Here is a 24526-nt window from a genome sequence, read left to right on the forward strand (position 1 = left end):
GTGGTGACGTGTCATATAAGGAGGGGATACACGTGACACATATACGTTTTCCTAAACGCCTTTTAATATATTAGTATAGATTAACGCTGGACTCTTATTTATCCGAGAGCGGACCGGTGGAAAGATAACCGTTCTTTTTTAAATGATACTTCGTATAATTATTTAGACATGTTTGTTAATGAATAATTTCAAACATTAATACTCCCTTTGTTCTCGTATTAGTTTGTTTGACACATAGTTTAAGACTAATTAGCTGACTTATTATTTAACTATGTCATAGTTGATATTGTGTGTTTTTTTTAAATATAGTTAGTGAGAAATGTGTCACTTTTTGAGAGTGGTGGGGTGGGGGTGATTTTTTTAATGTTTTTTTTATATGTTAGTAATACAAGTGTCACTTAGGTAAGTGGGAAAAACATATAAAATTAGAAAAAACATGACATTATAAAAACAATGCAAGTATTTCGGGACGACTTTATAAGGAAAGCGGAGCGAGTATTCCGGACAGAGAGATTATCTTTCATTAAGTATAAGAATCAATTATAAAGTTGATACTTAAAAATATTTATTGAGACTAATCTAATAAGATCACACACAACTATGTTTTTTCTTATGTTAAATCACAAAAGAAAGTCAAAAGAGCTTGTGTGAGTAGTGTCAAAAACCAATTGTGTCATGTAAATAAGAACGGAGGAAGTACTATGAATTCCCCATTTTATTAAGTGTTATATTTTGTTTATCGCTAATCGACGCCCGCATATCCTAATATTGTCCGTGATTTTTACATGAAAATACGACTTTTCCCTAAAAAAATTCTACGCCATGTAATATATATAACGGTTTTTTTCATGAAATGCCCATGAGGTTTGCAAAAACGCACCAAATACCCTCGTGTCTTTCGAATCACATAATATACCCCTATTTTTTTTCCAAGTTTGCACCAAATACCCTAAACCGACATTCCGTTAGTCCTCTGTTAAGTCGTGTTTATAATTCACAATATTCTCCTATTTATAAACTTATTGCACAATATACACCTGTTTTGAAACTAAGTTGCACCAGATACCCAAATTGCAGGAATTTGAATTTAACGGCTAGTTTTTATACCTAGGGAGAAAAATATAGCCGTTATGTTATTGCTGCCTATAAATGCTACTAGTGTTCACCTCACTTGCATACTTTCCCCTCTCCTAATTAGCCATGAGCTCTCATTCAAAAACCGAATCTTGTTCCATCCCAAATTTAGCATATATTAGAGTTCCAAATAAAAATTGCTCGTGCGGGAGAAGATTTTCCATTAGAAGCTCGGAAACGACAAAAAAATCCGCAAAAGCTTTACTACAAGTGTGATCCTTGTGACAATTTCAAGTAGTGCAAAGGTTTTCTTGAGGAGAGAATTGATGAAGTTCAGAGCAAGGGAAACAGAGCTGATGAAAACAAGGGAATGCAAGAAGAAAGTAGGGGGATGCATGAAGAGTTGAAGCGATTGAAGAAGAAGATCAAGCAACAGAAACAGCAGATCTATTTTGCAATAAAAATAGGTGCATTAATGTTTGCATTTCTGATTTGGATAGCAATGAAATAAAGTTGTAACAAATTTCATGAAATAAAGAGAGACTTTGTTCAATAAATACCTGTTCAAGCATATTAACTTTACATAAATTGATCTCTAAGTGGACAAACACCACTGAAACTGCACAAAAACAGGTGTTCTAAGCATTTCACTGTTTCCAAATAATGATCTCTAACTGCACAACTGTTTCCAAAAACTGATTCTGACTAAACTTAATTGACTAAGTTAGTTTAACTTTATGCACTACAATTCACAAAATAATGTTCTGAGGTGATTAAGAAGCTGTCTTTGACCTCTTCCTTGTGTTTGGTGCCCCCTTTGATGTACTTGCTCCTGCTGCACCCCTATTTGAAGTGCTTGGTCCAATGGCATTTGTTCCTCCACTCTTGCATGTTCTTAAGTTGTGACCAAACTCTATACACTTTCCACATTTGACATTGGTGTTCCTCTTCCCCTTCTTTGGTTCATTTGCCCCTCACTTTCTCTTCTTAGCAGGTCTGACAACTGGTCTTTTGATGATTGGAGGCTGAATGGTAGGAAGGCCAAAGTCAGGCCACTGAGTTAGATCTTCCATGGGATGAATGTGTTCTGCATAGGTGAGCTTGTATGTAGCAGCCTTGAACCATGGGGAGATAAAATCATGGGGGTTCATCCTTTGGTCATATATCAACCTCAGTGCATGCTTGCAGGGGATTCCACAGATCTGCCGCTTCCCACAGGCACAGCTTCTTGTTGCAAGCCTAATTGGGAAGTTGACATATCCATCCCTAACCTCAAATGCACCCCCTTCACAGGCTGTTGCATAACATAACCTGGACTCAACTGTTCTTTCCTCCAACTCTTTTAATGCATATGCAGTGAGCTGACCATCCTCCATGTCAACTGCCTTGTCAAATCTAGCCCCCACCCTCTGCATACACCAACTTCTGATTGATGTACACCAACAGATATAACATTAAACACAACACAACAACAAACAACACAAAACAAGGGTATATTATGCATGACTGTGATTTGAGGAGTTATACCTTCCAATAATGAGATCACAGGCATGTCTCTGAATGGCTTTGTGCATGCATTGAATGACTCCAAAATATTTGTTGTGTTGTGATCACAACAAACAGTAGAACCAAACTTATTCCTAGACCACTGATCAATGCAGTTGTTCAAGTATGCAGTAGCATTTGCATTATACTCAGTGATCTTCACCATTGCCTTACCAAACACATACTCATTGTATGCATTAGCAGCTATCCAAAAGAGCTTGTTGTAACACCCTAATAATTCCTTGCTTTTTATAAAACATTTTCCAACTTAAAACACAGGAATTACCAAGATATTACCGCCACCGTGATAACGGCTAAGGCTATTTACCAGAATTACGCAGCGGAATTAACTAACTTTCAAAACACATTAAATAAATAGTTAATGGTTATTAAAACAAGTTGGAACCGTTGAGGCCCAAATCCAAAGTATTAAATCATTTAAAAATCCATCAACTGTAGATAGTATTAGTCATGACTATAAATAAAAATGGAGTTTATAAATACGGAAGAACTAAACTCTCAACTCGAATCCCATGATAACTTCTCCCGCAAGTTATCTCTACAAACATGCTTTATTAAAAATCTACTCCTCAACAACGCAAATGCAATTGATGGATCATCATAGGGTCATTAAGGCAAAGGCCATGACCAGAAGACATGAAGCACGGAGTCAGCAAAAGCTGAGTACGAACAAGCTAGAATAACATTCTATCCTAACATGCTTCACTCGACAAATTAAATAATCCACATGCAAAAGCCATATAATGAACAAATAAACATGGAGACAAGACTCGACACTTGACACGACTCTTGACTCACAGATTAATAAAAAGTAGCTTCGAACGGGTAAAGTAAAGTATCCTCAAAAGGAAAGAAAAGGGTGATGGGAGCCAACCATACACCAAAAATAAGTCGGGCTACTACCGACAATCGGGCCATACCGACAGGAATTCCAATGCACAACGGCATAAAAGAAGAATGAAACAACGTCTTGTATCATTCTAGGAGTACAAGTTTTCCGGCAAGACTCCCCCCATTGGTCATACTCAAGGTATATACATTCCAAGAGTTTTGAAGCTCTTTTGGGTTGCACTTTACGTTAATTAGTATATTATGTTCAAGGCGACTCAAGACTCTACTCAAGACACAACATACAAACAATTAAACAATTCAACAATGACACTTCATTATTTTAATTCTTTAGGACTTGTGATCAAACATAGACTCAAGTGAAATTACTCCCATTGTTCCTTCTCAAAAACACTGTTTGAGATAACCAGACATTGCCTATTAACAAGTTGGGGTGTGCCCTTAGCACAAATTGTCCTTAATTCAATTCACATAGACTCTCTAACATATTCTACCCCTTGGTAGAATATATATTGCTCACTGGCAATATTCAACTGGCTCAATATTTATGCTAGACATCCTGTACTATAGCATAATAATAATAACAACTTGCATACGCAATACTCATACATGCAAACCAACTTGAACAACATGCTTGACATAATTCAATGATTGTAAAAGTCCATAACTTGATAGTTCAATAGAATCTATGAAGCATAATTAAATTCGTAACATGCTCGTTCACATAGATTCAATAATAATAATAACATGCTCGTTCTCAAAATCAAACATGAATTCATAATAACATATTCATTCCCAATCATCAATTATGAATTCACAACAACATATAAGTTCACATGATTCGCATTCAATACACTTCATAAAGTCCTCAAGGGATGGGTGGTCACCCTAGTCTTGTACGTACCTGGAATACCTAAGTACGGGGGCCACTGTGCGAATCACGACTCACTAGAAATCAACTCCTATAAACACAAAAAGGAGAACTAAATTATTATCCATGATTACTAAATTTCCAGAAACTATTTAAGATTCTAAAACTCTTAGTTTAATTAGAAATCATTCATTAATCGTTAATTTAATAGTCTCAAATAGTCAACTCAAGTCCTAACATAAAAACATTGACTTTTTAGCTTTAAAACCATTAAAAACCAACTTTTTAAAGCTTATAAACAATCTGAAAATTTAAGTTGATTCCCATAATTTAAATTGTCATTAAATTATGTGAATCAATCACTTAGTCAATTGGAATCAAAACCCTAATAATAGTTTATCATAAAAACATGTTTTGACTTCAAAAATCAACACTTTATGAACTCATTAAATCTGAAAATAATAGTTTCAATCATCAAAACCAATCTCTTTAATTTAAATATGACAATAAACCAATACGGTGTTCATAACCGTTCTAAACAATTTAAATAACCCAAATATTTAAATAATCATAACAATTAAAACAATTTAAAACTGAAAATTAATGTTTTTGAAAATATAATTTGATTATCCCAATTTAACAACACACACACACACAACAATTAATTGTGTTGTGTGTGTGTGCGCCGAGCAACAACGCAACAACAACAACAAACAACAAACAACGCATCGCACGCACCGCAACAACGCGCGCAAGGGGTGACGAGAGGGCGAGTGCTGCCGGGCGGGCGAGACTGATGAGCGACATTTATGTCGCTCTTAGCTTAGGATTTTAGTTCATTTTGTTAGAATTTTATTACTATTTTCGCTTAGTTTTATCATTTTTAGTTCGTTTGTTGCGTTTTTGCATTAATCGTATCATTCTCCCGTCTTGAGTATATTCTAGCCGTTTTCGCTCTAAATATGTCTTTTATGCTCAATTTTATAGCATGGGGTCATTTGGAGTGTTAACGTGCTAAATAATGTGATTTTTGGCTTGGACGATGATTTAAATGGCTTTACGATTTGCGAAAATGTCAAACGAATTAAATATGTGATTTTCCGATTCAATAATGCGTTTTCCGATGTGCTATACGATTTTCTAGCGTGCTACACGATTTTAGAATATATCTTACGTTTTTATTGATATGCTATACGATTTTGTTCGACGTGTAGCGACGAAGCAAGGCTTGAGCGTATGAGCAGCCAGCCACACACGCAGCACTACCCATAGCTGTTGACCATGGCACCCATCGCAGCATCATCGTAGCAGCACCATTACGGCAATGCACGAGCACACTTGCAGCATGTCTTGTGCTCACCTCAAAGCCCTCTTGCACTCCCTTGGCAGCAGCCCTATAGCAGCCATGTGCAAGCAGACCAGCAATACAAGCAGCAACACACGCAAGAGCCAAGCATCAAGCAGCGCGCAGCAAGAGCTGCAGTTTGTGCGGGCGCACGGCCTTCCCTGTGCGGGCGCACGAAATATCAAAAACAGATCAGGAACTCTATAGCTTTTGGTGCGAACGAATGGTGCAGCTGTGCGGTCGCACGGTTCTGGTGCGGGCGCATTGACTTTCTCGTGTGGTCGCACAGCTAGGCGCAGCAATTTAAATACGAGAAGTCGCAAATCACTTTTCACGTAGAGTTAGTTTTTAGTTTTCCTTTTCAGATTTTAGCTTAGAATTCTAGAGAGAGAAATAGATTAGGGCTTAGATTAGAGATTAGAGATTAGGATTAGGATTCTTAGCTTCAAATTCTTAATTCTTAGTTAAATTCAATCATCATTTTCAGATTTCTTTTCTCTTTCTCTTGAGTTTTGTTCTTCATTTTTGTGCTTCAAGTTTGTTGCAAATTCTTCAATTCAAGGTATAATTCTTGATTTCTTTTTGATTTGTTCTTTAATTCTTTAATTTCTTTATTAATTTCGTTTATGCTTTGATTTCATGCTTGAATTCTAGAATTAGTTTCAAATTTTGAATGCTCTTAGTTTTTCTCCAATTTTTGTGGTTTGAATTTTCTGAAATTTGTTGTTTCAATTAGCTTCATTAGTTCAATTAGTTTTATGATTAGGATTAATATTAGTTTAATGTTGATGTTAATCATGGTAATTGAGTAGTTTAGTCTAGAGGTTAGGGATGAATCCTTGGCATTGAATTTGGGGAATTTTAGGGAAAAATCATGATTGATGTTGTGATTAAATGTGATTTAGTGATAGGATTTCCATGACTAGTTAAGTAGTAGTCGCGAATGCTATTTGATTGGATTAGATTGGAATGTATGATTAGGTTTGGCAAGACATTGTGAGCCTAATTTGTACAAGTGAATGATAGTTCCTATTATATGCAAGCTTATCTAGTTTAGGATTATGCGAAAGCTTTTCCATAGGCTAGGTTGCTTCGCGTGCTCTATCCGAGAGGTGGCGAGCACGTCTTTCGGTTTCATTCCCCTATTTGCTATGTCGTTGCATATTCATGAATGTTTTGACCTCGTTATTTCTTTGATTCGATTTCCATTTCCGATTCCCAAATCCTCTAGAATCTCTTTATTTGTTAGCTTTTCGTGTTTTTAGATTAAAACTCAAACTCAAATTTGATTCAAACTAGCTTGTGAACGCATAGATTGAATAGTCAAACATATCCATTCTTATGGGACGATCCCTATACTTGCCGCTATAGTCCATATAGCCGGTTAGTTTGGTGTTTTATAAATTTTGTTTGGTGAGGTGAATTTCTATTCAACGACGGGAAAACACCCTATCAAAATGGCGCCGTTGCCGGGGAATGGCATCATTGTTTGATTTTTCATTCTAGTTCTCTAGACTAGTTCATTTTTCATTTTCTTTTTTTTGAAAACCAAAAAAATGGCAAATTCTTTTGTTTCTCAAGTTGATGAGTCGATTTCACTTGATGATCTTCTCTTTCTCCATGACAATTTCCTAAGCTCTTTGAATTTTGAATCTCCAAAATCATTATTGGAGTGGCTTGCTTTCATAGAATATCTTGAAATTCAAGAAGAGCTAAGAATAGATTCTTGTTTGAATTCATTTGAGGTCATGCCCCAACAAGTTATCAAAAGATTTTTGGGACTTTCTAACCTATTGCTAGAGTCTATTAAGGAAGTATCATGGAGAAGAGAAGAGTTTGAGGCTATATTGCCACCTATGATGCATGACATTGAGGAGTTGAGTATTGGAGAGTTTGTTCCTACTCGTTCCTCTTTGAGTGAATGCCTCGATGATGGTGATGAAAATTTATTTGCTCCATTTTGCCTTGAAGTGCTTAAATCGATTCAAATTGAGGAAAAAAGTGAATGTGCCAACCAAAAGATTTTAAAGTGAATGAAGGATCTTATGTTGAGATTTCTTGTGCTTTATGTGATGTGAGTGAAGTTGTTTGTGAATATTTTGTTCCCACTCCCTTCCCTCATTCCCCTTTCCGAAAGAGAAAACTCAACATTTATCCTTCATTTCCCATTTCTTTTCCCTTTTTGTCAAGACTCCCACCGCTTGAGGATTCCTTTTCCTCTATTGATCCTAATGATTTTCCTTTAACAAAGGAGCAAAAATAAGGGAGTATTTCTTTTGTTTTTCATTTTGATTTTTCTTATTTTTGGTTCCCTACCCCTTGTAGGCATAGAGTTGCGCTTTACTTTGTGCTTGCTTCTCATTTGACTCTTGCCTACTTGTTACTATTGGATATGTTTGCCATTGCATATGACAAACTATTGCGATCGTTGTCGGGGTAATTACTAGAGGTAAGAAGCGTCAAGCTAATGACGTAAAAAGAGCGCTTCTCGGGAGGCAACCCGTGGGTGTTGGCCACTTGCCCATGTATACTAATTTTTCTTGATTTTTGAAGTTTTTGTTGCTCAAGCTTTCTTGATGTGGACATCTTTGCATCCATCTTTTCCATGTCCGGCTATTCTTATTTGTGAGTTCGTTCGTTATTACGGTTCTTTGCGGGACTTGCTCCCACGACATTTTCGGTAATATCATTCTAACTCTCTTGCATTTTTTGGGGTCGGGCATCATATATGCGGGGCATTGGTTGGATGGGTAGCTGTGCCCCTCCTAGTTTCGTTTTAGGCCTTGAGGATATGGCCTAATTCGAGCTTGGGGGGAGATTCTATTGTTTGCTACTTTGATCTCCGTGTGATGGATTGCTTGATTTTGTGAATATTTTGGATTTTGTGCATATTTCTTGATTAGTTTAATTGATTTTGTGAATATTTTCTTTATTTTTCTTTCTTTCTTTTTCTTGTTTTCCTTTTTCATTCTTTTTTCTTTCTTTTTCCTTTTCGATCTTTGTCAAGGCAAGTTTTTCTAGCTTTTAGGCATTATTCTTGATTTGGGCAAATAAAATTGGAACTTGTAGACTAGCTAGAATGCTTTTATTCCTAATTGGTAGATGTTTGCACGGTTTTTAATGTCTTGGGTCGAGTCTAGGATTTGGTGTTAAGAAAGTTGGTTGAACTTTGGGTAGCATGTATCTTGAACCCTTGGCTTGTGGTAAGATGGTGTCGATCTCTCTAGTGACTTGAAACCGTAGAGAGTGGTATTTGCTCCCATGTGAGGTTCATGTTCAAATTAGCCCAAATACATATACATATATTGAGTGTCATGGATCCTTAGCATTGACTTTCTTATCTCCCGAATTTGACTATTTCCTTCCCGAGACCGCGACCGAACTACTTTAGGGGACGATAAAGGCATTTCTTTCGGTGACTATTTTTTCTTTTTAGTTTAGGACTTTATTTTCTATTTTTCTCATATGTTTTTGTTTGCATTTGCCCCCTTGCTATCCAATTGAACCTTGACCCTTCATTTCTTATGAGCACATTACAAGCCTAATAGCCTTTGTTTTGTTTTCACCCTTAGAAGTGATAGTGAAGCTTAGAGTTATGATGCTTGTTGGTTTTGGAATGATTATGCATATTTGAGGAATGATGTTTATCGGTATGAATGGCAAAGTTTGAGAAATGTGTTGTATATAGTGAATAAATGATGCAAAAGCAAAAATGAGAAATAAAAGTTTTGAAAAAGTCGCCAAAAATAGAGAAAAACAAGGCATGAGAAAAGTTTCAATTGAAACGCAAAAAAAGGAGAAAATCAAATCAAGAAAAGTGCAAAAAGAGTTGTAGTTTAGAATTGTTGTTGAATAAGCTTGGGGGTGCCCCAATAAGTGGTATGAGTTTGTTTTTGGTTCGAATTTCTTGAGTTGAGTTCTTATTGCGCTTCACTTTAGGTATGAGCACCAAATCCCAAATTCGTTCCACACCTTTACCCCTAGCCTACGTTACACCCTAAAAGTCCTCTTGACCCTTTTGAGTTGAGTCATTGTCGGTGGAGGGAGGATTTGGTCAAGTTTATGGAATGGGATTGTCATGCTAAGATGTCGGGTAGCCTAATCTTGATTTCTCCGGCACCTTCGCGGCGTCTCGAGACGCAATTCTCAAGGGTGGATAGGATCTAGAGATTTGACGTGGTATGCTCGGTTGAAGGGGAATTGGCTAGTGTTTTCCCTTAGTTCTCTTTGCTTGGCACTTGAATCTTTCACTCGATTTAGGACATTGGTTAGCGTGCATTTTTTTATTTAGTTAGTAATATTAGCATTCTCTTGTGCTCGTTCCATAATAAAGGCCCTTATCTTGAGTTTTGTAGTTTCGTTTTTCATTTTCTTTCATTTTCTTTTCTTTTCTTTTCCTTTCTTTTCTTTTTCTTTCTTTTTCTTCCATTTTAGTTCTTGCCTTGATTCAAATTTTTGGAAGAGTTATGGGTGTTTCTCTTTGGAAACCCTTGTGAGATCCCACTCGCCCTCATGAGCGATTGTGGGGTTCAAAGAGCTTGTTGCATGCGCTTAAATGCAACCGTGATTCCTACGAAAGTGAGTTAGTGTGCATTCTGTAAGTTTGATTTTTAATAAATAAGCTCATTCTCCTCCCCGTTCTCATTCTAGCTTTGCTTGAGGACAAGCAAAGGGTTAGCTTGGGGGAGTTTGATGAGCGACATTTATGTCGCTCTTAGCTTAGGATTTTAGTTCATTTTGTTAGCGCGCATTTTATTACTATTTTCGCTTAGTTTTATCATTTTTAGTTCGTTTGTTGCGTTTTTGCATTAATCGTATCATTCTCTCGTCTTGAGTATATTCTAGCCGTTTTCGCTCTAAATATGTCTTTTATGCTCAATTTTATAGCATGGGGTCATTTGGAGTGTTAACGTGCTAAATAATGTGATTTTTGGCTTGGACGATGATTTAAATGGATTTACGATTTGCGAAAATGTCAAACGAATTAAATATGTGATTTTCCGATTCAATAATGCGTTTTTCGATTTTAATAATGTGCTATACGATTTTCTAGCGTGCTAGACGATTTTAGAATATATCTTACGATTTTATTGATATGCTATACGATTTTGTTCGACATGCAGCGACGAAGCAAGGCATGAGCGTATGAGCAGCCAGCCACACACGCAGCACTACCCATAGCTGCTGACCATGGCACCCATCGCAACATCATCGTAGCAGCACCATTACGGCAATGCACGAGCACACTTGCAGCATGTCTTGTGCTCACCTCAAAGCCCTCTTGCACTCCCTTGGCAGCAGCCCTATAGCAGCCATGTGCAAGCAGACCAGCAATACAAGCAGCAACACACGCAAGAGCCAAGCATCAAGCAGCGCGCATCAAGAGCTGCAGTCTGTGCGGGCGCACGAAATGCCAAAAATAGATCAGGAACTCTACAGCTTTTGGTGCGAACGAATGGTGCAGCTGTGCGGTCGCACGGTTCTGGTGCGGGCGCACAGACTTTCTCGTGTGGTCGCACAGCTAGGCGCAGCAATTTAAATACGAGAAGTCGCAAATCACTTTTCACGTTGAGTTAGTTTTTAGTTTTCGTTTTCAGATTTTAGCTTAGAATTCTAGAGAGAGAAATAGATTAGGGCTTAGAGTAGAGATTAGAATTAGGATTCTTAGCTTCAAATTCTTAATTCTTAGTTAAATTCAATCATCATTTTCAAATTTCTTTTCTCTTTCTCTTGAGTTTGTTCTTCATTTTTGTGCTTCAAGTTTGTTGCAAATTCTTCAATCCAAGGTATAATTCTTGATTTCTTTTTGATTTGTTCTTTAATTCTTTAATTTCTTTATTAATTTCGTTTATGCTTTGATTTCATGCTTGAATTCTAGAATTAGTTTCAAATTTTGAATGCTCTTAGTTTTTCCCCAATTTTTGTGGTTTGAATTTTCTGAATTTTGTTGTTTCAATTAGCTTCATTAGTTCAATTAGTTTTATGATTAGGATTAATATTAGTTTAATGTTGATGTTAATCATGGTAATTGAGTAGTTTAGTCTAGAGGTTAGGGATGAAGCCTTGACATTGAATTTGGGGAATTTTTGGGAAACTTCATGATTGATGTTGTGATTAAATGTGATTTAGTGATAGGATTTCCATTACTAGTTGAGTAGTAGTCGCGAATGCTATTTGATTGGATTATATTGGAATGTATGATTAGGTTTGTCAAGACATTGTGAGCCTAATTTGTACAAGTGAATGATAGTTCCTATTATATGCAAGCTTATCTAGTTTAGGATTATGCGAAAGCTCTTCCATAGGCTAGGTTTCTTCGCGTGCTCTATCCGAGAGGTGGCGAGCACGTCATTCGGTTTCATTCCCCTATTTGCTATGTCGTTGCATATTCATGAATGTTTTGACCTCGTTATTTCTTTGATTCGATTTCCATTGCCGATTCCCAAATCCTCTAAAATCTCTTTATTTGTTAGCTTTTCGTGTTTTTAGATTAAAACTCAAACTCAAATTTGATTCGAACTAGCTTGTGAACGCATAGATTGAATAGTCAAACATATCCATTCCTATGGGACGATCCCTATAATTGCCGCTATAGTCCATATAGCCGGTTAGTTAGGTGTTTTATAAATTTTGTTTGGTGAGGTGAATTTCTATTCAACGACGGAAAAACACCATATCAGAGACACACACGCGAAAAATAGCGAGGTTGCTCTGTGATGCGGGACGAGGCAAGGAGAGGGGCAGCATGGGCGCAGGCACGCAGGCACCTTGTGTGCTACGCTGCGGCTGCGAGGCTGGGCGCACACGAGGCTGGCGCGACGCGTGAGGCTGGGCGAGCAACACACGCATGGCAGCGTGCCTTGGGCTGCAAGCAAAGACAGGCGAAGGAGAGTGTGGGGCGCCGCAAGGAGAGAGAAAGAGAGGAAAGAGAGGGAGTGCTGTATTTTCTTGGGAGGATTTAATGAGAGGGTCTATTTATACTTTTTCTCTCCCTTGTGGGCTAGGTTATGGTAGTTTGAGTTGGGCTTCTTACCGGGCTCATTTAAGTTTACTCCTTGCAAGCTTTGTTGGGTTTGATTATGGCAAAACAAGTGGGCTTTAATTAAATTAAATTAGTTTTCGAAATACGACCCAACAAATCCCGATTAAATAAATTCGTTGAATCTATTTAATAAAAATATGGTTTTCGTAATTAATTAATAATTAAATTAATTAAAAATAGAATGCATTTAATTCTCATTAAATGGAATTAATTTATAAAAATACTTTATAAATACAACGAAATGCTTTCTAAATATAATAAAATATATCTATAATTATAGAAAAATACGATGTATTACAGTCTACCCTCCTTAAATTAAGTTTCGTCCCGAAACTTGGGCACGGAACTCACTACTTTAAAACTAGACTTGAGACTATTATGAGACTTTAGTATGTTTTTTTTGCAAAAAGTTTTTAGTTGCTGTACTCTTTAAGTAATTCAACATGACAATAAATAGTGAAACTTCACTGGAAACAACGAATCAAGCATATCTTAAAGGACAAATTAGGTAAATAAGGTAAAAAGCGCGAAATTCTACCGCACTCTACCCCCCTTAAAGAAAATGAGTTACGGCCCCGTAACTCAACTAACCTCGGGAAAAAGCTCGGGATATTTCTTTCTCATTTATTCCTCAGCTTCCCAGGTAGCTTCCTCAGCTTCCTAGGTAGCTTCCTCAGATTCTTGGTTAGACCACAACACTTTAACAATCTTAACATCCTTAGTCCGTGTACTACGCACTTTACTATCAAGGATTTTGACAGGTGTTTCCTCAAATGTCAAACTTTGGTCTAACTCTATGGTCTCCGGTTGCAGTACATGAAACTTGTCCGGGACATACTTTCTCAACTGAGATACATGAAACACATTATGCACTCTATGCAAGTCCATGGGCAAGGCTAATCTATATGCTACCTTCCCTATCTGTTCTAGGATCTCATATGGGCCTATATACTTTGGGCTAAGCTTTCCTTTCTTCCCAAATCTCATCAAACCTTTCATTGGTGAAACCTTAAGCAACACTTTGTCGCCTATTTGGAACTCTTCATCCCTACGCTTTAAGTCTGCGTAGTTCTTTTGGAGATCTTGCGCGGCTTGAATTTTGGATTGAATAGTCCTAACCTGATTCATAGTGTCCTCTATCATTTGGGGACCTAGTACGACGGTTTCACTAATGTCACTCCAACATAGTGGACTTCTGCATTTTCGCCCATACAAGGCTTCGATTGGTGCCATTCCAATACTGGCATGATAGCTATTGTTGTATGAAAACTCAATTAGATCTAGGCTATCTTCCCATCCACCTTGAAAATCAATCACACAAGCTTTTACAATATCCTCTAAGGTTTGAATAGTCCTTTCGGTTTGTCCATCCGTGGCTGGGTGGAACGCTGTACTCATTTTCAATGTGGTACCAAAGTTCTTCTGCACACTTTTCCAGAAATTCGAAAGGAACCTAGAATCTCTATCTGATACGATATCCTTAGGAACTCCATGTAATCTCACTACATGTTTGATGTAAGCTTTGGCAAGTTGTTCCATTTTCCAGGTTTCTTTCATTGGTATGAACACTGCCGACTTAGTCAACCTATCCACCACTACCCAAATGGTGTCATTTCCACTTTTCGACTTGGGTAAGCAAGTGACAAAGTCCATTGAGATACATTCCCACTTCCAACTCGGAATCTCTAAAGGTTGGACTATCCCTAGAGGTCTCCTATGCTCAATCTTAACTTTCTGACAAGTCAAACATCTTGCCACGAATTCAGCCACTTCATTCTTCATCCTTGGCCACCAATAGACCTTCTTCAGATCCTTATACAACTTGTCACCTCCCGGGTGAACAGAATATGGCGTATTGTGACCTTCTCTCATCAAATTTTCCTTTAATTCACTACAATTTTGAGGCACACACCATCGTCCTTTATACCTTAAGCTTCCATCCTCGTGGATCTTAAAATCAATATCTTTTCCTTGCAAAATCTTTTCCTTGATCTGCTCTAACTTAACATCACCAGCCTGATTCTCCCTGATTTCATCAAATACCGACGGCTGGATGGTTAAGGCATTCATCATACCCTCAAGGCATTCTCCACTCACTATCTCTAAATTCAATCGCTACATGTCCTTACACAACTCGTTAGCAACTACTAACGCATTCACACTATGGCTTGATTTCCTACTCAAGGCATCTACGACTACATTGGCTTTTCCCTCATGGTATTGAATGTCCAGATCATAGTCCTTGATTAACTCTAACCACCTTCGTTGGCGCATATTTAAATCCTTCTGTGTGAAAATGTACGTCAAACTCTTATGATCCGTGAATATCCTACATTTCACACCATACAGATAATGTCCCATATCTTCAATGCAAACACTATGGCGGCTAACTCTAAATCATGGGTAGGGTAATTGGATTCATATGGCTTCAACTGCCTCGATGCATACGCAATCACCTTTCCGTTCTTAATCAATACACACCCTAAACCATTCTTAGAGGCATCACTATATACATCGTAGGTACCGCTCTCATCTGGCAAAGTTAACACCGGCGCGGTTGTCAATCGCGTCTTTAAAGCTTGGGACGCCTCCTCACACTGGTCATTCCACTCAAACTTTGCTTCCTTCTTCATCAAGGTTGTCATTGGTTTGGCGATTCTAGAAAAGTCTTGCACAAAGCGTCTATAATAACCCGCTAAACCAAGAAAACTCCGAATATCGGTTACACTCTTAGGTGTAGGCCACTCACTAACTGCTTTTATCTTTGCAGGATCCACTGCAACTCCTTCCTTGGATACAAAATGTCCTAAGAACGCAACTTTCTCCAGCCAGAATTCACACTTCGAGAATTTGGCATACAACTGGTTGTCTCTTAGGGTACTCAACACTGATCTTAAGTGTTCCACATGATCCTCTTCACTCTTAGAGTATACCAGAATATCATCTATGAAAACCAATACAAACTTGTCCAAGAATGCATGGAATACTCGGTTCATTAAGTCCATAAAGATTGCAGGTGCATTGGTTAATCCGAAAGGCATAATTGTGAACTCATAATGACCATATCTAGTCCTAAATGCAGTCTTTGGTATATCGTGCTCTGCGATTCTCAACTGATGATAACCTGATCTCAAGTCAATCTTTGAAAACATTCCCGCTCCTTTCAACTGGTCAAATAGATCATCTATCCTAGGCAAAGGATACTTATTCTTGATTGTGACCTTATTGAGCTCCCTGTAGTCTATACAGAGCCTCATACTTTCGTCCTTCTTCTTCACAAACAAGACTGCCGCTCCCCAAGGCGATGCACTTGGTCTGATATAACCTTTCCCTAGTAATTCCTCAAGTTAACCTTTTAACTCACTCATTTCCGCTGGAGCCATCCGGTATGGGGCTTTCGAGATAGGTGCAGTTCCGGGTGTTAGGTCTATGGTAAAGTCGATTGGTCGATTGGGTGGAATTCCCGGGATCTCTTTCGGAAATACGTCCAGGAATTCACTCACCACTGCAATATCCCCTGGTTGCTCTTTCATCACATGGTCTAGGTCTCTTACGTTGCATAAGAAAACAGGGTTCCCTTTGTGTACTAGCTTCACGAGCTCCATTGCCGTGATAATTCCTACACTTCTAGGTTTCCCAAACCGGCGATACGACACAACCTTTCCTAGACTAGACTTCAAGTGAATCTTTTGCTTCTCACAGTTAATCTTAGCTTTGAACATTGCCAACCAGTCCATTCCCAAAATCACATCTAAATCCCCTAACTCAAACTCAATTAGGCTAAACAAGAATATGGTCTTGGCTATGGTTAAAGGTATATTTCTATGGATCTTAGTGCATTTCACAATCTCACCGGTTGGTATCACTATGGGTACTTTAATCTCTTCAGGTTCTTCCAATCCTAACTTCTCTAAGATACCCTTTGATATAAATGAATAAGTCGCACCAGAATCAAATAGTACTTTAACTAATATGGAGTTAATATAAAAAGTACCAGCTATGACGTCAGACGAGTTTTCGGCTTCCTACCTAGTGATCACATTCAGCTTTCCTTGGGTAACTCCCTTGTTATAGCCACCTCCACTGACATTTCCATTGGCATTTCGGTTCCCATTCTGCTGATAGTTTCCTCCGGGCTTTACATTACCCTGAACATTATTGCCATTGTTACCATTCTGGTAACCCTTTTAGTTTCCACCATTGTTCCCTCCATTCCGGTTTTGGTTATTCCGATTGTTGTTCTGGCGGTTGCCTTGGTTGGGTTTCCAATTCTTGGCCCAACACTCAAATTCTCTATGGCCTAGCTTCTCAAAAAACCTACAGACAACTTGGTTTCCATTACAGTCTCGACCTGGGTGATTAGTATGGCAACGTCTATACTCATAGACTCTCGTTCCATTCCCTGCAGACTGATTCTTATCTCCATTGTTATTGTGGAAGTTTTTTCTGTTTCCACCTTGATTTCCCCTGAACTGGAAATGGTTGTTTCCCTTGTTTTTCTTAAAGTTCCCCTGGTTCTGCTGGCCACCACCTTGGTTTTGGTTACCAACATCCTTCCTCTTTTCACCAATTCCATTCTTCCTTTGCTGCAGACCATACAAATGTGCAGCTTTTCCATACAGGGTGTCAAGAGATGTAAAAGTCTCTCCAGCAAGAATTAATTGCAAATCCATAGTCAATCCACTCTCAAATCTCTGAGCTCTAAGCTCCTCCGTTGCCACCACTTCAGGTGCAAATCTAGACAGCTCTATGAACTTGGAATAGTACTCGGTTGCAGACATCCCTTCCATTTTCAACTCGATGAACTCTTGGGCTTTCTGCTTCTTCAGATATGGTGGGTAAAACTTGTTTCTCAAGGCTACCTTGAATGATTCCCATTGAAATCCAGGTGTAGCTCTCAAAGCATCCTCACACCTCTGCCACCACAAATCAGCTTCTCCCCTAAGGTAATACACAACACTATTAACCCTAAGGTTTTCTGGGCAATTGACAACTAGGATAATCTTATCGAACTCCCTTAGCCAGTTCTCAAGTACAGTTGGGTCTATTTCCCCTTGATACAAAGAGGCTTACTCTGGCCACCTTCTTAAACATCTCACCAGTTGGATCAACTCCCTGGTTATTCCTATTATGTGCTAAGTTCTGCACTACTTCAGCTAGTTGCCTAACCACATCGGCAATCCCTTGGGTAGTCATTTCCCTTCTCCTGAATAAAACAAAAGACTAACTTTAACAACTGAGTTTGGACACTACCTTACTGAAACATTGTACTAACTAGCCATACAATTAGTACACATGCACGAAAATTTCGGACCCTAAGCAAGATAGGCGCCTATTATGGGCCGCTTTCTCTCTAAGTCTGCATCACAAAGTTCAAGTGGTGAAAATCGAACCACCTTGCAAGTACAATTTCATTGAAGAAATACATTAAATTCTTTTGCGATAATCGCTCAAAGAGAACATAAACTTAGAATTAGAGGTAAAAGAAAGAATTCTAAACTTTATTACTTCAATGAGAAAATAATACATCCTTTGGATCGTACTCAATTTATTCGAAAAACCACAAAACTGAACTACTAAAACCATAAATAGTAGTTTACTACGTTATTACGTCACTAAACTTTAAGCACTAGCTATTACATTAGAAAATTCTTTAAAATGCTACTCTACTATCCAACCTCCTTCACAAACTGGGGAAGAGTGCTCATGGCCTTCAAAGTCATCAAAGTCTTCCTCTGGATCAGACTCATACTCCATATCCTCATTGTTATGTTGTAGCTCACTGTTCACTTCCTCATTGCTAGTCTCAGGCTCAATCTCTGTGTCACTGGAGATCTCAATAGTAGGCTCAGGAATGATAGGATTAGGGTTCTCAATCTCAATCTCAACAACATCATCATCACTATCGTCATCCATCCGAATTTCTGTCTCATGATCTAATCCTGTAAGGTTGATGTTTTCTACAGTTTTACCATCATCAAAACATTCCTCCGCAAGCTCTATAATCGTGGTCATAATCTCCAAATCATATCTCCATCTACCATCTGGAGTACCATACCTGTAATAGTTAGGAATACCATTTTCCAAATGCATATCACGAAATCTATTCTTAAGCTCTATGTAGGGTTCCTAGAAGGTAAGCAATGAATAACCATTTCTGCCATAACATCTTTCTTCCTTAGTTCGGGCAGGTTCTGCACTGTAGCAAAATAGTTGCAAGCAAACTCGATCTTCTTCACATAAATGTGTGGGGTTTCACAGTCTAGGTTCTCTAGGTTTCCTAGATTTGCGTACTTTGAAAGCAACATCTTAAATCCTGAAAATTAGCAACTACAAAGTCTTATAAAGTGTTCCAAAAACAAAGTAAGTTCGTTGAGCCATACAATTTCAATGCACAAGTACATGCTTAATCATGAATCGTGATGCAATTAATCACATAAAGCAAAACAAAACATGATCAAACTTTAAATAAAAGATCACATAATCAAGACACAATTGCATAAACACTTGATTAAAAATGCATATTTAACTTAAATGCATACTTAGTCTAAATATGCCCTTCTTAATCTACCCTTTCCTCACTTAGAGTAAATAAAAATTTTCGAAATTAATTTAAGTAAATAACTTCAAATATACACGAAATTATTAAAATTAAAATCGAAAATTTAAAATAAGTAACCGAATAATTTGATTATTTTCGAAAATAATTAAAAGAAATAAATAATTAAATGATAAATAAATAAGTAAATAATTAATTATTTCGATTTTTTTTTTTTTTTTTTTTTGAAATTCGGAATATCCGAATTTTTTTTTTTTGAAAAATCCGAAAATATTTCGGAAATTCGAAAAAAAAAAATTCGAATTTATTAAACTCGAATAATTAAAATAAAATTAATAATTTTCAAATACTTGAAATAATTGGTATTTGGCTTTTCAAAATTTTTGAATACTCAAAACAACATTTTGACTTTAGGAAAATAGTTTTCGAAAAATCTTAAAGTTCCGCAATCGTAGTTTAAGGATTTACCACTTTGAACTATTAGTTAATGCAAAGCAGCTCTGAAACTAGAGCTCTGCAAATATCACTTTGTAATACCCTAATAATTCCTTTCTTTTTATAAAATATTTTCCAACTTAAAACACAGGAATTACCAAGATATTACCGCCACCGTGATAACGGCTAAGGCTATTTACCAGAATTACGCAGCGGAATTAACTAACTTTCAAAACATATTAAATAAATAGTTAATGGTTATTAAAACAAGTTGGAACCGTTGAGGCCCAAATCCAAAGTATTAAATCATTTAAAAATCCATTAAATGTAGATAGTATTAGTCATGACTATAAATAAAAATGGAGTTTATAAATACGGAAGAACTAAACTCTCAACTTGAATCCCATGATAACTTCTCCCGCAAGTTATCTCTACAAACATGCTTTATTAAAAATCTACTCCCCAACAACAAAATGCAATTGATGGATCGTCATAGGGTCATTAAGGCAAAGGCCATGACCAGAAGACATGAAGCACGATGTCAGCAAAAGCTGAGTACGAACAAGCTAGAATAACATTCTATCCTAACATGTTTCACTCGACAAATTAAATAATCCACATGCAAAAGCCATATAATAAACAAATAAACATGGAGACAAGACTCGACACTTGACACGACTCTTGACTCACAGATTAATAAAAAGTAGCTTTGAACGGGTAAAGTAAAGTATCCTCAAAAGGAAAGAAAAGGGTGATGGGAGCCAACCATACACCAAAAATAAGTCGGGCCATACCGACAGGAATTACAATGCACAACGACATAAAAGAAGAATGAAACAACGTCTTGTATCATTCTAGGAGTACAAGTTTTCCGGCAAGACTCCCCCCATTGTTCATACTCAAGGTATATACGTTCCAAGAGTTTTGAAGTTCTTTTCGGTTGCACTTTACGTTAATTAGTATATTATGTTCAAGGCGACTCAAGACTCTACTCAAGACACAACAATTAAACAATTAAACAATTCAACAATGACACTTCATTATTTTAATTCTTTAGGAATTGTGATCAAACATAGACTCAACATATTAACAAATTACTCTCATTGTTCCTTCTCAAAAACACTGTTTGAGATAACCCGACATTGCCTATTAACAAGCGGGGTGTGCCCTTTGCACGATTTGTCCTTAATTAAATTCACATAGACTCTCTAACATATTCTACCCGTTGGTAGAATATATATTTCTCACTGGCAATATTCGACTGGCTCAATATTTATGCTAGACATCCTGTACTATAGCATAATAATAATAACAACTTGCATGCGCAATACTCATACATGCAAACCAACTTGAACAACATGCTTGACATAATTCAATGATTGTAAAAGTCCATAACATGATAGTTTAATAGAATCTATAAAGCATAATTCAATTCATAACATGCTCGTTCACATAGATTCAATAATAATAATAACATGCTCGTTCTCAAAATCAAACATGAAATCATAATAACATATTCATTCCCAATCATCAATCATGAATTCACAACAACATATAAGTTCACATGATTCACATTAAATACACTTCATAAAGTCCTCAAGGGATGGGGGGTCACCCTAGTCTTGTACGTACCTGGAATACCTAAGTACGGGGGCCACTGTGCGAATCACGACTCACTAGAAATCAACTCCTATAAACACAAAAAGGAGAACTAAATTATTATCCATGATTACTAAATTTCCAGCAACTATTTAAGATTCTAAAACTCAGTTTAATTAGAAATCATTCATTAATCGTTAATTTAATAGTCTCAAATAGTCAACTCAAGTCCTAACATAAAAACATTGACTTTTTAGCTTTGAAACCATTAAAAACCAACTTTTTAAAGCTTATAAACAATCTAGAAATTTAAGTTGATTCCCATAATTTAAATTGTCATTAAATTATGTGAATCAATCGCTTAGTCAATTGGAATCAAAACCCTAATAATAGTTTATCATAAAAACATGTTTTGACTTCAAAAATCAACACTTTATGAACTCATTAAATCTGAAAATAATAGTTTCAATCATCAAAACCAATCTCTTTAATTTAAATACGACAATAAACCAATACGGTGTTCATAACCGTTCTAAACAATATAAATAACCCAAATATTTAAATAATCATAACAATTAAAACAATTTAAAATTGAAAATTAATGTTTTTGAAAATATAATTTGATTATCCCATTTTAACAACACACACACACACAACAATTAATTGTGTTGTGTGTGTGTGCGCCGAGCAACACCGCAACAACAACAACAAACAACAAACAACGCACCGCACGCACCACAACAGCGCGCGCAAGGGGCGACGAGAGGGCGAGTGCTGCGGGGCGGGCGAGACACACACGCGACACACATCGAGGCTGCTCTATGATGCGGGACGAGGCAAGGAGTGGGGCAGCAAGGGCGCAGGCACGCATGCACCTTGTGTGCTACGCTGCGGCTGCGAGGCTGGGCGCGACTCGTGAGGCTAGGCGAGCAACACACGCACGGCAGCGTGCCTTGGGCTGCAAGCAAAGACGGGCGTAGGAGAGTGTGGGGCGCCGCAAGGAGAGAGAAAGAGAGGAGAGAGAGGGAGTGCTAAATTTTCTTGGGAGGGTTTAATGAGAGGGTCTATTTATACTTTTTCTCTCCATTGTGGGCTAGGTTATGGTAGTTTGAGTTGGGCTTCTTACCGGGCTCATTTAAGTTTACTCCTTGCAAGATTTTTTGGGTTTGATCATGGCAAAACAAGTGGGCTTTAATTAAATTAATTTCGTTTTCGAAATATGACCCAACAAATCCCGATTAAATAAATTCGTTGAATCTATTTAATAAAAATACGGTTTTCGTAATAATTAATAATTAAATTAATTAAAAATAAAATGCATTTAATTCTCATTAAATGGAATTAATTTATAAAAATACTTTATAAATACAACGAAATGCTTTATAAATATAATAAAATATATTTATAATTATAGAAAAATACGAGGTATTACACTTGTGGAATGCAGATCCACTGAAGCCATTGTTCTTGCAGTTCATGTATAAGGGTTGGTAACAAACTCTCCTAGTTGCTCTAGGAAAAGTTTCTCTAACTGCCAACTCAACACCCTACACAGAACACAAACAACACAAACAAGTCCATTAATGTTAGTCGGGTACGTGTTCAAGTGTTCGACTCGGGAAAAAATAAACATAAAAAAAGAGTAAAGGTCAGTGCATACCTTCATCCTATCACCGATGAAGGTCAAATCATCTCTGTTGCAAACCTCCTGCTTAAACATTTGCCTTAAGCATCTCATGAAGTAGGTCCAACTGTCATAGCTCTCAGTGTTTACTATCCCATAGGCCAGAACAAATATTTCATTGTTCCCATCAATGCCAACTACTGTCAGTAGAATTCCCTTGTAGAAACCACTTAAATGAGCCCCATCTATTCCAATTATAGGCCTACAACCCCTTAGAAACCCTCTGATTTGTGCAACAAAATAGAAGAAGCAAGCTCTAAATTTAGGGTTCACATCCCCACTCCTGCCCCCCATGTTATCAGTGCATAACTCCCTGGGTTAGTTTGCTTATTCATCTCAACATATCTAGGCAGCAACTCATATGCTTCAGCCCAACCACCATGCAGCTTCTCCTTGGCCATACTCCTAACCTTGTACAACAACCTCTTCTTCACCCTTAACTGAAACCGCTCCTGTGCATACCTCCTCAATGTCTCCACCGGAATCTCAGGATTGGCCTCTATTTCCCCCAACATGTGCTTACACAACCACTCAGAGGTCACTACTGGGTTCTCTTCAAGTCTCCCACAAGTTCTGTGGGACCCACTAATCACCTTAATTGCCCAGCTAACATTGTCAAACAACCTACTGGCATGTATCCTCCAGTCACATGACTCCACTGCACACACTTCTGTGTACCTCCTATTGTCAGCCCTCTCAACACTAAGCCCAAACCCCAACTGTATGCAGTAACTTCTCAAAACTTCAAGATATGGGGCCTTATTGTTAGGTTATGATACATATGACAAAACATAAATCATGCGGAAAAACCATAAAGCCAGGAAACATATTATTTACATATAATCATTTAGCATAGTTTAGATGCATACACTTTGTAGCGTGCCCTCCCTAGCTGCGCCCGAACCGAACAAGAACAAGTCTTTAGGACTCCAAGTGTCGTCCCTCCGTAAATAGTCCACAGCACGTCCGGATCCGCCTTAAGCTTGACCAACTAGAATCGCCCTTAAGGTTACTAGGATTTTCGGCTAATATGTTGCAAGTGTTTGGATGATTTTTGCTTCAAAATCTTACCTTTAGAATACTTCAATTGTGTCTATAAATTATGACCCTAGGCACCTATTTATAGAGATATGGAAAAGGAATTATAATCCTACTAGGATGTGGATTTATTAATTAGAATCCTATTTGAACTCTAAATAATAAATTTAATCTATTAGGATTAGGATTTAATCAATACACGAATTCCGATAGGATTAGGATTCGTTACAAACACGAGCGTCGTATGGCCACGAGCATCGCACCACCCGCGCAGGCCTTGCGGCCCACACGAGCAGTCGCTGCTCGCAGCCCACGAGCACGCTCAGCGCGCGCGCGCCAAAGGCCTTACTGGGCCTGGCGAGGTTGTGGCAGCTCCGTGTTTGGGCGCTCGGCTTGCTGGGCGCGGGCCTGGCTTGTTGCTGGGCCTTCGTCTAGCAAGCCTCGTCCGATGCTAATTCGTACGA

General features: G+C 37.7%; 1 protein-coding gene across 1 annotated transcript in view; it reads right to left on the bottom strand.

Annotated features, from left to right (window-relative positions):
- Positions 1–2048: 2048 nt before the first annotated feature.
- The window catches only part of LOC130471687 (uncharacterized), a 28031-nt gene continuing 5553 nt past the window's right edge, over positions 2049–24526 (bottom strand). Inside the window, exons 2-6 of the mRNA XM_056841952.1 lie at positions 23298–23766; positions 23001–23247; positions 22773–22887; positions 2582–2823; positions 2049–2483 (exon numbers count right to left, since the gene is read on the bottom strand). Of these exons, the coding sequence (XP_056697930.1) occupies positions 2049–2483; positions 2582–2823; positions 22773–22887; positions 23001–23247; positions 23298–23766 (1508 nt within the window). The remainder of the gene's footprint in view (positions 2484–2581; positions 2824–22772; positions 22888–23000; positions 23248–23297; positions 23767–24526) is intronic.

This window comes from Spinacia oleracea, chromosome 4, assembly GCF_020520425.1.
Source record: "Spinacia oleracea cultivar Varoflay chromosome 4, BTI_SOV_V1, whole genome shotgun sequence".
Taxonomy (NCBI): Eukaryota; Viridiplantae; Streptophyta; class Magnoliopsida; order Caryophyllales; family Amaranthaceae; genus Spinacia; species Spinacia oleracea.